Raw genomic sequence first — 14,633 nt, 5'->3', positions numbered from 1 at the left:
AAAACAGAAATTAAATTACATTAACTCTTTAAAGTTTCACGAATATGCTCTGTAGTCTAAAGGAGACAAATGATCAATGAAAGTTAAATATTACGAAAGATCTTCTTCACGTATCGTGTAATCGATGACCACATTCTAACAACATGTCCTCTACAGACACTATGATACGCTCTATAATGACCGGTGTGCTGGAATCTTCAGCATACCCTCTACAAAACATTCTGCCATGAGAATTTTGTTTGAAGGAACATATACGAGCTGTTCTGATATATTTTCTCATCATTCTATATTTATAGTATGTCCAATGCCAAGTTATTTGAATTTTATTTGATTAATTAAATAATAAATAATGCATTTTTTGTTTTATCCCACAAACGCATTAATACTACAAGAATATTTACTTTATTCCACTTTTTACCTTTCACCAATCACCTGTAAAGTAAAACTAATAATGAACTCAAGACTTGAAATACTATGAAGAATACGAAAAGGTGGAGCGGATGCAAAGAGAATACTTAAAACCTATTTTTACATTTAGTTATGAGAACCCCGCGAAAACAATACAACAAAGGTCATTATAATAATTCATTTATGTTCTTTCTCTTCGTTGCTTTTTTCAAAATACATTCTGTTCTACATTGATAAAATTCCAATATTTATAAAAAGAAAACAAGAACCAAATTAGAAAAAAACAATTTGTTATTGGTATGAGACAAAGATCACGCCCTGCACTTGGCAAGCTCCGCTTATTCAGTAAATGTTAATGACACCTCTGCGTTCACTGGCGTCATGCATTTTGATATCAATTCACCTTCTGAATGATGACGCATCGCGTCTCCACCTATTCATAATTTTTGAAGCAAAACCAGATCATTTTTTTAAAAAGTTCTAACAATAAGTGTAATGAAAAAGTGTAAACTAGCACATTGCAATATTATTGCGCTTGAATGAATATTGCGCATGTATTACAAAATTAAAAGCTAAAAATAGTACATTATACAGTAATATGAAATCTTTCAGTTTAACGTCCCACGATTATGCCCGTTATGCTAAGGGAGACGGACGATGAAGGCAAGTGAATGATGGAAGAGTTGGTGGAATGAAATTGTGGAGGAAACGGGTGTACCCTGAGAAAACCCATGGACACAATGTTGTCCACCACAAACTTATTTGGCCGGGGATCGAACCAACAACCCCACGCAACAGAGGTAAGCGCTCTACCACTGGGTCACAATGACCCCCATTTTAGTAATTTGTAACGGGTCTCATCGTAAGAGGTGTTGAAACTATTTGTTGTCTTTTTCACATCCCACCTCCTGGAAATAATTAATTTAGTTTATTTCAAGGGTTAGGCCTATTGGTTTATTCAATAAAAGAAGTTTTGTTTGCTGTATAGGCCTATACCCGTTTATTAGTTAATATAATCTCTAATTTTACTGTAACATCTATTATGTATAAGTTATCTGTTTTGGTAATTTACGTTATCAGTTTTGGTAATTTATCACTTTACTTCTAATCCAACAATAAAATTTACTAAGATGGTGGATGTCTACAAGCTCCAATTAACATGTTCACTGAAATATGAAATCTAGGTTCTTAGTACGTGATATGAACTATTGCACTGTTAAAAGGAAACATTGTAAAGCATTCTAACTTTATTAAAATAGAAAAGGGGCACGGTGGCTCAGTAGTAGAGCGTTCACCACCGGTGCTTGGGGTCCTTGGTTCGACCCCACCTCGCGCCGTGTGGACTTTGTGATGGACAAACACCGTGCTCGTGGATTTTCTCGAGGTTCTCCCGTTTCCTCCCACTTTCTTCATTCTACCATTTCATTCATTTTTCATCACCACCGTCTCCTTTAGCCTAACCGGCATAACTGTTGGACGTAAAATTTAAAGATTTAATTTCATTCTTTTAAAATAGAAAGTTTCGGAAATTTTGTTGAAACGTATATTTTCTTCTTAAAAATGTTTAAATACCACACAAACTGAAAGATACGTATCAATATTAATGTAATGTAATTATGTGCTGCTAAAAGTAAATTTTATCTCCTTAACGGGAACTTTTAAGTCATTGCATATGAATGAATGTTTGTCCCCATTAAGACTGAAAACTGTATAATTTTAAGTTTATTATAAAACACGCAAAACACTTAAGATCAAATATGCCGTGCTATGAATAAATGGGTTTCTAGAAGTATGCCTCAAAAATATGTTTGTATTGTATACCCGTAAATTGTTTCACAGGAGAATAATTTATTTCGTAATACTATGAATAATTAGCCATAGGTCAGTAGGATATCTTTTCAGATAACTTTTCTGTATTCAGTACCCAGTAAAAAGTGTCAATAACTAAGCTGCAAATAAAATGAACTCATTTCAACACGATCTTCGAATAAATGCTGAGAATTACTATTTCTACGCAATATGAAAAATTGTAAATTTGTTCTGTCAAAAGAACATGGAAGTCACGAAATTCATATTTTTGCTGGCAATTGTACGTTGAGTCATAATACGCACCACTAAAAATAATGAGCCATTAACGGACATATCAATGACAATTAATGCAGAGATCTCGATAATTGGTACAAATATCTATTTTATTTATTCTTCAAAATTATTAGCGTTTAAACGGAGAAAAAAATGTCCAAAGATGTACACCAAACGATAGATCTCAATGAGCAGAACAGAATAATGTGGTGAGTGTAAATTCTCATGTGTAGTTTCCGAAAAAAGACCAAGTTTCGGCAAACACAAAAGTGGATGCTGTACGATAACCACGCCACCTATTAAGATAAAATTTATACTAAAGTTTATCCTCATTAAACCATTCATTAATACAAGAGGAAAACAATATGGTTAATGAGATACAGCCCAAATTATGACTAACATTTAAACTTTAACTTTTGTTTCACTGTAATATTGTTCAAAGATTAGTCATATTGTTATACATCAATCAACAAATCACATAAAGCTGAGCAAAAGGACAAGCTTAACGATAAATTCTTATGCGCAGTTCTTGAGAAAACGGAGAAAAGTGAACTTTTATGGCTTTAGAAAGAATGTTATTCGATGCCAATAATAATTTTGATAGTTTTTATTCTATTTGAACAGTTTTTATTTATTTATTTATTTACTTTCCATGTAAAAAAAATACACTCTTAAGTGGCACTTAGAATCTCTTGTTTTTTATCTTTAATTAACGGTGATCATATTAGAACAAAAAGCTTATTATTTATTGAAATTCGAGTATTGCAGCTTTTAACTACGTAGGACATTTCGAGGTACATTAGCTCCTATATAGGTTGAATTTATGCACAAAACCATCTGATATTTGTGTTTACTGGAAAGTTACTGGCAACATAGCTTCAGACATTAATTATAACTTTAATAATGGAAAGTGGAAGCGAAGAGAAGTATGGATACAAGTAGAAGAAATCGACTAAAAGAAAAAAATGCAAAACGATAGATATGAAAGCAAGACGGTTTCCAAACTCGTACGAACAACTCGCCTTTCATAGAAAGCATTTCCTACACCCACTCCCAAATCGAACTGCATCTCTTCCAAACTTATACAATGATTTTTCTTTCTTAAAAATAAGAGAATGAAAAAAAAAGTTCTACCACAGAAAATGAAATCGATAATGTTCCAGCAGTAGCGAGCTGCTGCGAAAGACAATTGAAGCGCGACGCACGAGTGGCTTCCTCTGTATTGAAACAGAGAAACAGAGGCGGATGTAATATCAGCTAGGAACGCATGACAGGAAATAAAACAGTAGATACTGGTGTGTAATCTTTCTTCGCACACAAACTTTGTGCCACCGCCATATATCAACAAAAACTTCATTACACGTATAGTGGAATTTGTGGCGAGAAACAACATTTGTTTCCATCAGATTCGCTCCTTTTGAATATATATTTTGCCGTACAATGAAGCTTTTCTACATCAATATGCATACATAATGTAAAACAAACACGAAGAATCTTATTCTATGTATTTTCTGAGATTGTGATAAAAAAACGCAAGTTTAAATATAGAAAACAAACTTTATTAGTGTTTTAAACTGATCATTCAATCACGTTGTAAATATTCTAGTATCATGAGTTCAGCTACTGATTTGACCAAGTATCTACACATGACAATTGTAAAATCATCAGTAATGAAAGTATAGTTATTATTATTATTATTATTATTATTATTATTATTATTATTATTATTATTATTATTATTATTATTATTATACAGTATTCTGCCTTTTGGCAGGTCCTGGGACTAACGAGGGTCTATTTCTTCTTCTTAATTTTCAGTTTGGGCCTGGAAATGTTTTTTCCATGTTCCTCGATTTTAAGCCTCCTCTTTTAACTCCCAATATTTTCTTTCGTTTTTTAAATCATCCATCACTTGGGTTCTTCTTCTTCCTATTCTTTGCTTTCCTTCCATCTTTCCTTCTATTGCGGAATGAAGAAGACAATTTCTTCGCAAGATGTGTCCAATCCAATTGACCTTTCTACGAAGGATGGTGGCTAGAAGCGTCCTCTTCTCTATTTGTTCTAAAACATCTTCGTTTGTTACTCTTTCTGTCCATTTTATCTTCTTCATCTTCCTCCAACACCACATTTCGAAGCTCTCTAAATATATCTTCTCTAACTTTCGTATTGTCCAAGTGTCTGAACCATAAAGTCCAATATTCCATATATAGCACTTGATCAATTTCTTCCTTGACGCTCATTACTTTTTATTTTTTACTATATGATACTTTTAGATTCTGTCAGTTGTTCAGTGAATCTTGAGAGGGAAGGGGTGTTGTAGTAGGTACCGTACCCTCCTACATAATTTTATTAACAAGTTATTTCTCACAAAGCCTTCAGCTTGTCTGCAAATTTCCTGCTTGCTTGCGTTAAATACAGGCAGCGCAACTTGTGGTAACTATTACCCTGACTGTGAACTATTAGAAATTGCGTGACTGACAGGCTTTTATGATAAGGATTAAGAATATCTAAATATCTGCGCTTAGATGTTATGCAACCCATAAGGCTGAAATATTTTAGGTTTAATATCAGCATTACTCACAGGCTGAGGGGTATTGCTATTACAAAAAGGATTATCTATTTTACAACCTTAAAGATTCCACGAAAAAAAGATCACCTTTTTTTTAAAAAAAATGTATTGTGGAAGTCAATATTTCCTAACTTTTCGGTTAGAGGTATCAGAAAATCTCGAACGAACACAACCTTCCGCCATTTATGGACTTAACGCTTAATATATTTATTAGGTAAAACTCCTGTTGATATTAAATCTGCGTATCGCCTAGACGCCTGCAACCAATTACACTTCTGTAAGGTTTGGGTTGTATAAGAAGCAGGCGCTCGATAATTATTTCTGATTAATTAATTTTACAGTAAAACGATAAATTACAGGAGAAAATATGTGGAAATAATGTATTGCCGTCGGATTTACCTATCTGTACAAAATTTCAGAGATCTAGTTAGTATGGAAGTATGTGCGAAATTTAATTTGCAAGATTTGAAACTAACAAACAGAAACAGAAAAGTAACTTATGAAATAGTGTAATAAAAAATGAGGAAGACATTACAATTGGTAAAGTTGTTATCAAGTTATTGAGAACAGGTCATACAGGAGCCGCACATCAATTTTTGTTTATCAATATCGTGTATCCTGTTTATGAGTACTCATGTTTGTATCAGTGATTAAGCTTTGAGGCTAAGAGAGAGATTATGGTAATTTATAAAATGGTGGAATGAAGAAAGGGAAGGAAACGAGAGAACCGCGATAAAACCCAAGTATACACACCAAAAAGTCAATTTGGCGCTAGCGGGCATCCAACCAGGGTTCGCAGGTACCAGAGCTGGGAGATCTTTTACCATTGAGCCACCGCGGCCTAAGCCTATGCACCAAAAACATCGTAAGCAGCTAACTTTGAAGAGCTGTTTATTTCTGTTATACTTTCAAAGGGCAATAAATATATCCTAAATAAAGGTATCTGATATTAAATAAAGTATGTTGCAGTAGCAGTCAAATCTACCCAATCGATTTTTATATAAATTTCCGCGCGCATGCAGTCCACATATCCAGCGCAAGATTTTAAATGGCAGCTATGAAATAAAAATTTAAAAGATACACAATAAAGTAATGTTGGCAAAATTAAAGTGTCTTCTGGAAACTCAATTCTTCTGGTCATTGAAAGTCACAGAACATGTAAATAAAATTAGTTAAAGCACTTTTCAAAACTGAAAGTTTCGGTGCATGAAGGGGACTGCTCCAATTTTGCATTCGGTTCAGGATCAGGAAAATGCAGAGGTCTTTATTTTTCTTATACATATTGCAGCAACACAGTGCAGTCATCGATAAAAAAAAATGTATTTTATGTGCAGGTTACACATAAAATATTCTATTTACTATCGTCGATAACTACTATGTAAAAACGGATACATAAAAATATTTGAAATACACTGTTTACATTAAACATTTTCATGAAAAAATAATTCTTTTAGCTAAGCATACTACCTAAAGCTGTTTGTAGCAGTCTCGTACTCCATATATCTCATTAATCACGTATGTAAATGCGGGTAACTTAATCCAAACATATTATTTTTAGTCTTTGTCCATAACAATTTGAAAATTATTTTTCTTGTGGTTTCAATGTAACATAAATATACACATCGAACAAATACACTATGTATTACGGGACACGATGTTTGGCGTAACGATATAAATACAAGGGTAAAGAAATGAAATCACTTACCTGAAGTCTCAGCGTCTTGGTTATGCCGAAGTCGTGCTGTAGTTTTTTCTGCACTTCCCAAAGAATCATCGGAGAAATTATCTTGAAGACTGCTATTACTGTGACTGGACTTTAATAACAGCCCGGACGAGGTCTGCCGTGGATGACAGCTATTTCCGCCAACTTCTTCAGCGGATACAGCCATCGGTTCTTTCGGAAGAAGTTTTGGTTGTTCAGGCGTTTGGGTTTCGCTCTCCTCCAACGGTGACGGTGTTGTTAGTGGGGACTCTAAATCACTCGTCTTCCTCTCAGAAATTTCCTCACCATTAGTGAGGAGAGAGGAGACTTGTAACGACTCGCTTGCAATATCCAGGGAACGACCTTCATCAGGCATATCAGGATTTGCGTATACCTGCAAAATACAGAGAAATAGGTCTTTCAAAATAACGAAATATATGCAGAACCGAAATGTGAAATTACTATATGAACTTACATTGAGAGAGACACGAAAAAAAAAAGTAACATGAAATATAGTAATGCGCCTAATTCGAGAACAGCGTTGGGGTTGAAAAGCCTGTAGCTCCTGCCTGTTATACTCTCTTCTGGCTTCAGAAAAGATTTTCCCACTGACATATGGGAGGGAACATGATGTGATGAAAATCGACTGAAAGGTTTCAAAACGGGGATGAGAAGAATAATGAAGGAAACAATTGGGTAGAGCAGAAATCAAAAAGCTAGGTGAGAAAAACGACACAAATTAGTTATATTTCAAACATGAACAGAAATTGATTGGGGGCACTGTCCGAAGGACATAACAGAAGGTACGGTGGCAGGAAAAAGAGGGAAGGATAGAAAAGAAAACTAATGGACGATAATAAAACTCCTAATTGCCATGTTAACATAAACTCTGCTAAAAACATTTAAAAAGGTAATCTGAAACTTACATTTATGCTGGTGGTTGAAATGGTGAATATTCCACGAATTGGATATGGACTGCTACCGTTAAGGTTACCGTTACTCATGGACATGTTAACGAATTGACTCCATTAACGAGCTCAGCCGAGATAATCGTTCTAGCTATCTACTGCAAAAACACATTTTAAAAATTCGCTTTCGTTCAAGAGATATCGAGTGTAGTAACGGACTGACAGAAGTAAGTACTAGCACTACAATCTTGTAAGACCGTTAGCGTGATTAAAAAAAGAGATTAGCTTCGGATCTTGTATCTGCATCATTGGCAGCAAGTAACCTACCAACAGTGGATGAATACTTACGATTAAGGTTGCCATCTGTCCCGAATTACGCGTTACATTCCGATTTTAAGAACAATTTCTGCGTCTCGAATTACGCTTAAAAGGGACCCAATATATGGGGAGACGCTAAATTATCCAAAGGATTTGCAAAATATGCGAGTGGAACTTGTAACTTTTGACCCACGATGTCTACCTATAACTATCAAGACACCGGTGTGCTTCTTTCACTAAAAGTTTTCGTATTGGGGAGGGGGGCAGTAAAATCACCACCAATGATGTTATTGTTTATTTCTCGGTTCCGTTCAACTAATTGCCAACCTGATGCTACAAAATTATTTGTTTATGTTCTTGGTTTAAATTTTCTGTGCAATTTTCATTTATGAATGTATACATATGCATTTTCTTCTATTAGTCTTAATAAATTAAGTACAAATTTAGGTATGAGGAATCTGCGATCTACACATGTTCGACTCCCGCTTACGGCTTCCCAAAAGATGCCAATTCAACTGAGATGATTATCATTCAATTGCTACGGTTACTGGATCTTTAAACCTGGACAAAACAAATTTAATTCATACTACAATCCAGTTCTTTCCATAGTCTGAACAACATATGTAGCTTACATTCAAAAATAAATTCCCTCTCATAAATAACGGTTTGTTAATTTTTTCACGTAAATATAAAAACTGTGTGCAAATTTAACCACATTTTCTCAATAACGACAAAATTGCTAACATTCAACAAATTAAAAATATATATATATATATATATATATATATATATATATATATATATATAGCATTAATTTGCTCAGTATTCAACTGCGATTGACAACAGATCCAAATCAACCTATAAAAACTTACAGTTGTGTGGTTGCTAGGCTGACAAGACAGACAAAACAGCATTAGGGAAAGAGTCATATAAGGACCTAGCTGGTAACTTAAGTTAAAGTAGTAGCGAACTCTGTCTACAGAAACCAAAAGTAACTGCAATGAAAGTCAATATGCTGACCACAAAACACCCAACTGAAGCCAGCCGGGCGAACCATAAACATTGTGTGGTGTAAGCTAGAGGTTATGATATGAACATGTAGATCGAAACCCAAATTTGATTTTTTCACTTCACGATTGCAGGACACTTACGACCTCTCAATAAATAAATAAATTTTTAAATAAAAATCTTAACGTTTTCATTTCCTTCCTTCATTTAAAATAGAAGCTGACTTGTGGACGTGAATTACTGATAACACAGATTTTTTTCCAATTGGTTCATAAGAAGACACATTCATTATTTGGTGTAAGTGTGATAGTACTTACATTAAATCTCTTTCTCATTGTAATAAAAATAATTCTCAACCATTTATTCAATTGTAAGTTGTAGAAAACTCAAAACTAAGTAACTTTTACATTCAATTTCTAAGCGTTATTTCGGCTTTGACTTGTACAAACTGCTGCATTAGTATTGGACTCAATGTAGACAAGCCATTTGCATAGAGTACGGCGCTAGGAACTTATATTGGGAAAAATATTAAGATGGTTGTTCGGTTTATATGAAGTCAAATTAGGAACATTAGGAAATCTGGGGAATGGCGCTAGAACGACGCATCTGCTATCATAAGCAGCAACGAGAATAAAGTTGTAGATGGGTAAGTAGTTGCGTGCATTTCGTCAAATGGCACCTAAATCAAATCGTTACTTGAAAGAATAAATCATGGCCCTTTTCTATATTCATTTTCCGTACATGCGTGAAACATTGACGGAGAATGGATTTACATTTGGGGTGACTACTCAAGCTAGCGTGACTCATTACATAAACTAAAACCTCATGGCAAAACAATTGTCCACGAAAAGCACCAGCAAAAGAGTTCAAGAAAACTGATTTAACTATCTCACATCGATTGGCATGCCAGAAAAATTCATCGACCCAATGTGTGATGGGCCAGCAATTCAATCTGGCTCCTTCAACTGTGTAGTACACAGCTTTGTCTGAGATTGTCTGTAAGGCATATATATGTACATCATCTGCTCCCAAGCCATATCGCAGAATGGCAAAAAACTGCAACTATGAAAAGCACCTAGCGGAATTCAAATGGCAGAGAGTTATCATAATGGATGAAATATATATGCCTCTCACTGGTCGTAGTCACGTTCAAGAGCTGACATGTCATAACAGTGAAACCACAGTCCACAACAACTATGTTCACCACTGTAGAGAAAGTTTTCCTTGTGAATTTATGTTTGTTACGGCCAAGTCCGTGTTTAACATTTTTGTCGCTCCGGGTCATTATAAAATGCTGACCCTTACATTCCTGGTCCGAGAAAATTTTACGCCTCTTCTTCAATATGTGTCCGTATTCAGTTACGTTTAAACAAATTCAATACAAAAAGTTACTACAGATAACTGACCTTAGTTTTACGCTGATGGCCTTAGCTCCTGGCATCAGTAACGTCGAAACGAGAAAACTCAAGTCACCCTTTGGTATCAACATTGTTTTCATTGTAGATCTCTCTTACTTTTTCTCTCATGGATAGTATCCTTTTTTCAGCACATCAGTTCAATCTCGATTTTTTAAATATGCTGCACCTAAAAATTTATCATTCTGGGTTCAGGATCCTGTAGACCGTGCGTAAATATGGGTCTGTTTACGAGATTTTCTTATGCGGGCAACTTGCAATTACGCATTGCTACGCGAAAGTCAATGCGTGATATTTCTAGGAATCACTTATGACACATATCTTTTGGCCTAACAATCCCACTATAGGAATATCAACCAGGTGAGGACCTGCATGAACAAGGATTCAAGTCATAACACCAGAACACCTGTGTCTTTTTAAGGAAATGGAACAGGAATTAGAAGTTCGAGTCATTCCGTATCAAGACATTTCTCTGAAGATCCGTGATGCTAGTCCAATGGATATGTGCGGCTTTGACCTGTTAAAAAATGTCTAAAACATCGGCGTCCGTGCACATCGCTGGAGTCGATGTACATGGAGGACACAATCCTCTCCTCCTCCAAACAAACTCTCTTCTCCACAAAACTCTCCTCCTCCAAACTTGCGAGGAGGAGAGTTTTCTTTAATGGAAACTTTGATATCGAGCAATAGTTCCAGCGCTGGGGTTCTAACAGAACACAATCAGCGATGGCAGCGAAGGTTATCGTAAGATTGGTCTGATATAAACCAAAAAAACCTGCAGTAAAGACACGTTAAATACTAAGTGTGTGTGTGTGTGTGTGTTTTTTTTAAGATGCCACTGGTTTCTCATAAGTAAACCATTATAAATAAAGACAGAAACACACGAAAACCTGTGATATTCACACAACAGGAAAAAAAATGTTGATCTTTGTCAATGATTTCTAATTCCTGTTGAAAACTGCATCCATAAACAGGAAAAACTTTTTCCCAAAAAAAGAGAAGACAAATCTTAAGAGGAACATGACAAGATTTACAGAATAATAAATTAACACTTCTGAATGATTCCAACTTAACAAATGGAACTATAAAATATGAAGCACTGTATTCCAAGTTACATAGTTATATATATATATATATATATATATATATATATATATATATATATATATATATATATATATATATATATATATATATATATATATATATATATAATATATACTCTCGAAATATATCTTTATCAAGAAGATAGTACAACATTTCTTCAATAAAATTTTATAACTTATATTGTTAAATAACGTTCCTAGCCATGCTTTTACTTTTTTTCTTAATAGGAATTTTAAAAAATATCTCTGGCAATAATATTACCACATACTGTGAGTAGTTTTGTAGTTTTATTACAGCATTTTTCTTCATTAGAAAAATATATATAATATATCACTTTGCAGTATATGGGCAAAACGTCACATACTCAAGCTTCTTCCACTCATTCAACGTTCATTCTACAGCAATCTGCTCTCTACTATCATCAACCTCAACAGTGAATCTCCCCGCTGGATTTTACAAGTGGTACAAGATCTTGAAAACGGATACCTTGTTTCAATTCTTTGCATGGGTCGATGTACGTTAACCGTTGCTTAACTATTACATTTGAAATACTAAATATAGACGAGCCATAAAATAAGTCTATGACATACGACGTTAGTACGATTGCTTAATTCATATTCCCCGTCCATCCCGGGCTAAAGTAAACAAGTTTGTAGCAAGTGTTTGCGAATTACTAACTTGAGTCATGTAAAATGCACATGCAGACAAACTTTAACTCTCTAGTGCACAGGAACTTAAAGTATAAGCTTCCTGCTTTGTAGAAGATAAACGTCAATCACTCTCCCTTGGGCTCAGATATTATTAATGAAGGTGGTCGCACTGCCAAGAACCTCCATTTCTAAACAACAAGGAAATGCCTATGCTATGAACGAACTGTTGTATAGTGAGAATATACGAATTTCTAAGTTTCCAGCTGTCAGTTTACGGATAGCAATGTTAACTATTCTATCCGGAAACTTTTGCCGACAATTTCTCGATACTTTCTTGTATTGACACTTAACAACTTCAGTTTACCTCTACTTGAAAACTAATCATGTATTATTAACGGGGGAAAAAGTGGACCCGAATGAAACGCTAATGAGTAAAACGTCGTATTTACTTAATTGGTGATGCAGTGAGAGAACACCACAGGTTAGAACAGAAAATGCACCACTGTTCACGATTTGATTAGTGACACAATCCAATTATTTTCGGAGCAGGTAAAGACCAACTATTCAGGCAAAGCACTGTAGGACTGTATCAAGATAATGACTAGATATTTCATGGTTCATAACGGGGTGGATACTTTGACATCTTATGTATTTGCTGCATAAGGTCAAAGTTACTCAATGTATGGAGTTATTTTGACATGGAATTTATGTAAAGTGTATATAAAACTGTTTTGATCATGTGTAAAGGTACGATATGCCGTATACTTGATAAGCACGAAATCTTTATTTTGTTGTGTACATCATTATACATCACTATACAAATTTTTCTAAAGCTTTACTTTTAACATCTTTTACTTTTTAACATACACGGTGCTTCACCTTACATTGTTACTTTATTTTTAACTCTACTTTATTTTTTTACTTTACTTTACTTTTAACATAATTACATATGTACCAGTATGTTATCTTTACATGTAACAATGGAAAGAAAAAACTTAGTCATCAACATCACAGTCGTAACAAGCATATTGAGGATTTTAAGATCCACCATTACAAAACCCACACACCCATTTTTTTGCACAGGACACATTGAATCCACTCTCTTCCACCCTTGTACTTTCGATTGTGACACTACAAATGGCACAGACTTTTGGGGGGAATAAGAAGTGGCGGATCTAGAAGTCCTTATATTATATATTGGGGGACAGGAAGGATATTGAGAGGGGGTAGAAATACAATGGGAGAAATCCCTTATCCCCTCCGGCAATTCGCACCGTGGACACCATATCAGCCTTTATCTATAAAAGTATATGCAACAATTCTCACAGGAAGCACGAATTGCTCATCTGTCAAAGTAGCCCCGCTCTATGTCAAAGTAACCCTAAATGTCAAAGTAGCACCGTTTTACGGTATCTTTCGACGCGATAGAAGACGACGCTTGATCGGGCAGAGCGTCTACGGACGCGAATAATAATAATAATAATAATAATAATAATAATAATAATAATAATAATAATAATAATAATAATAATAATAATAATAATAATAATAATAATAATAATAATAATAATAATAATAATAATAATAATTATTATTATTATTATTATTATTATTATTATTATTATTATTATTATTATTATTATTATTATTATTATTATTATTATTATTATTTCCACTTAGTGTTTATTTATTATATTTATTCAAAGTAGCAGCATACACGTCTCAATAAAGGAATTATTCGAAAAGTAACCAGTTAAATTCTAGAACAGTAATTCTAATTTTTCTCTCAATCTTACCATGTCACGACCAATACAGGGTCTGGTGCTTGTTGCTTACTTTTGCAATACAAAGTTACAGTTACTCTGATCTGACAGATATCCAAACATAAGAACATAAAGCATTAATATGAACTTGAGAAATAATCAGAAATTACTTATTTAACATATTAAATTTTTAAGTAAGTATTTCTTATGATTCTTAAAAAAAAAAAAAAGTAAAAGATAACGAACTCACCATTCTCGCTTGAAGTAACTGGTCTTCTGGAGGATGTTCTTTCATTTTTAAATCCGACACAGCCACAACTTCTTGCATGTGATCTTGCTCAGTAGGAGCAGAGGACGTGCTCTCAGATGGAGTAGTAGTTGTTGAAACAGAACCTTCTGCCTCCGGATCCATTTTAGGAACTTGGTGCACCTGATATACGTTCGAATGTAAACAATTTGTTAAGGAAAAAGTGTAAGAGACATGAGATTATCCAAACAAACGAAGAGGGTTCTAAACAATAACAATGATTTCGGAGTGAAGGGTCATGGTCTTCCCCGAAATGTAAAACGAGATTTACTTACCAATTTAAATGAATTACACAGTATGAAGTATTATTATCGCCTCATTGCTGGTAACAAATACAGATATCGAAGTACACTACGTAAGACTGTAGCATAACGAAAGAACAAACTGTAAATGTAA

At 34.3% G+C, this 14,633-nt stretch overlaps 2 protein-coding genes across 6 annotated transcripts in view; one reads left to right on the top strand and one right to left on the bottom strand.

Moving 5' to 3' along the window:
- The window catches only part of LOC145660520 (serologically defined colon cancer antigen 8 homolog), a 540,216-nt gene that overhangs the window by 156,710 nt on the left and 368,873 nt on the right, over positions 1 to 14,633 (top strand). The window lies entirely within an intron of this gene.
- Positions 1 to 14,633, bottom strand: part of LOC145660518 (uncharacterized) — a 443,921-nt gene that overhangs the window by 241,147 nt on the left and 188,141 nt on the right. For all 5 annotated transcript variants that reach the window (XM_081725684.1, XM_081725686.1, XM_081725687.1 and 2 more), the window contains 2 exons: positions 14,181 to 14,377; positions 6,765 to 7,155 (listed from right to left, as the gene is read on the bottom strand). In XM_081725684.1, coding sequence (XP_081581810.1) covers positions 6,765 to 7,155; positions 14,181 to 14,377 — 588 coding nt within the window. The remainder of the gene's footprint in view (positions 1 to 6,764; positions 7,156 to 14,180; positions 14,378 to 14,633) is intronic.

This window comes from Thermobia domestica, chromosome 9 (genome assembly GCF_964235325.1).
Source record: "Thermobia domestica chromosome 9, izTheDome1.hap1.1, whole genome shotgun sequence".
Taxonomy (NCBI): Eukaryota; Metazoa; Arthropoda; class Insecta; order Zygentoma; family Lepismatidae; genus Thermobia; species Thermobia domestica.
This window is presented reverse-complemented; position numbering and strand designations above follow the sequence as displayed.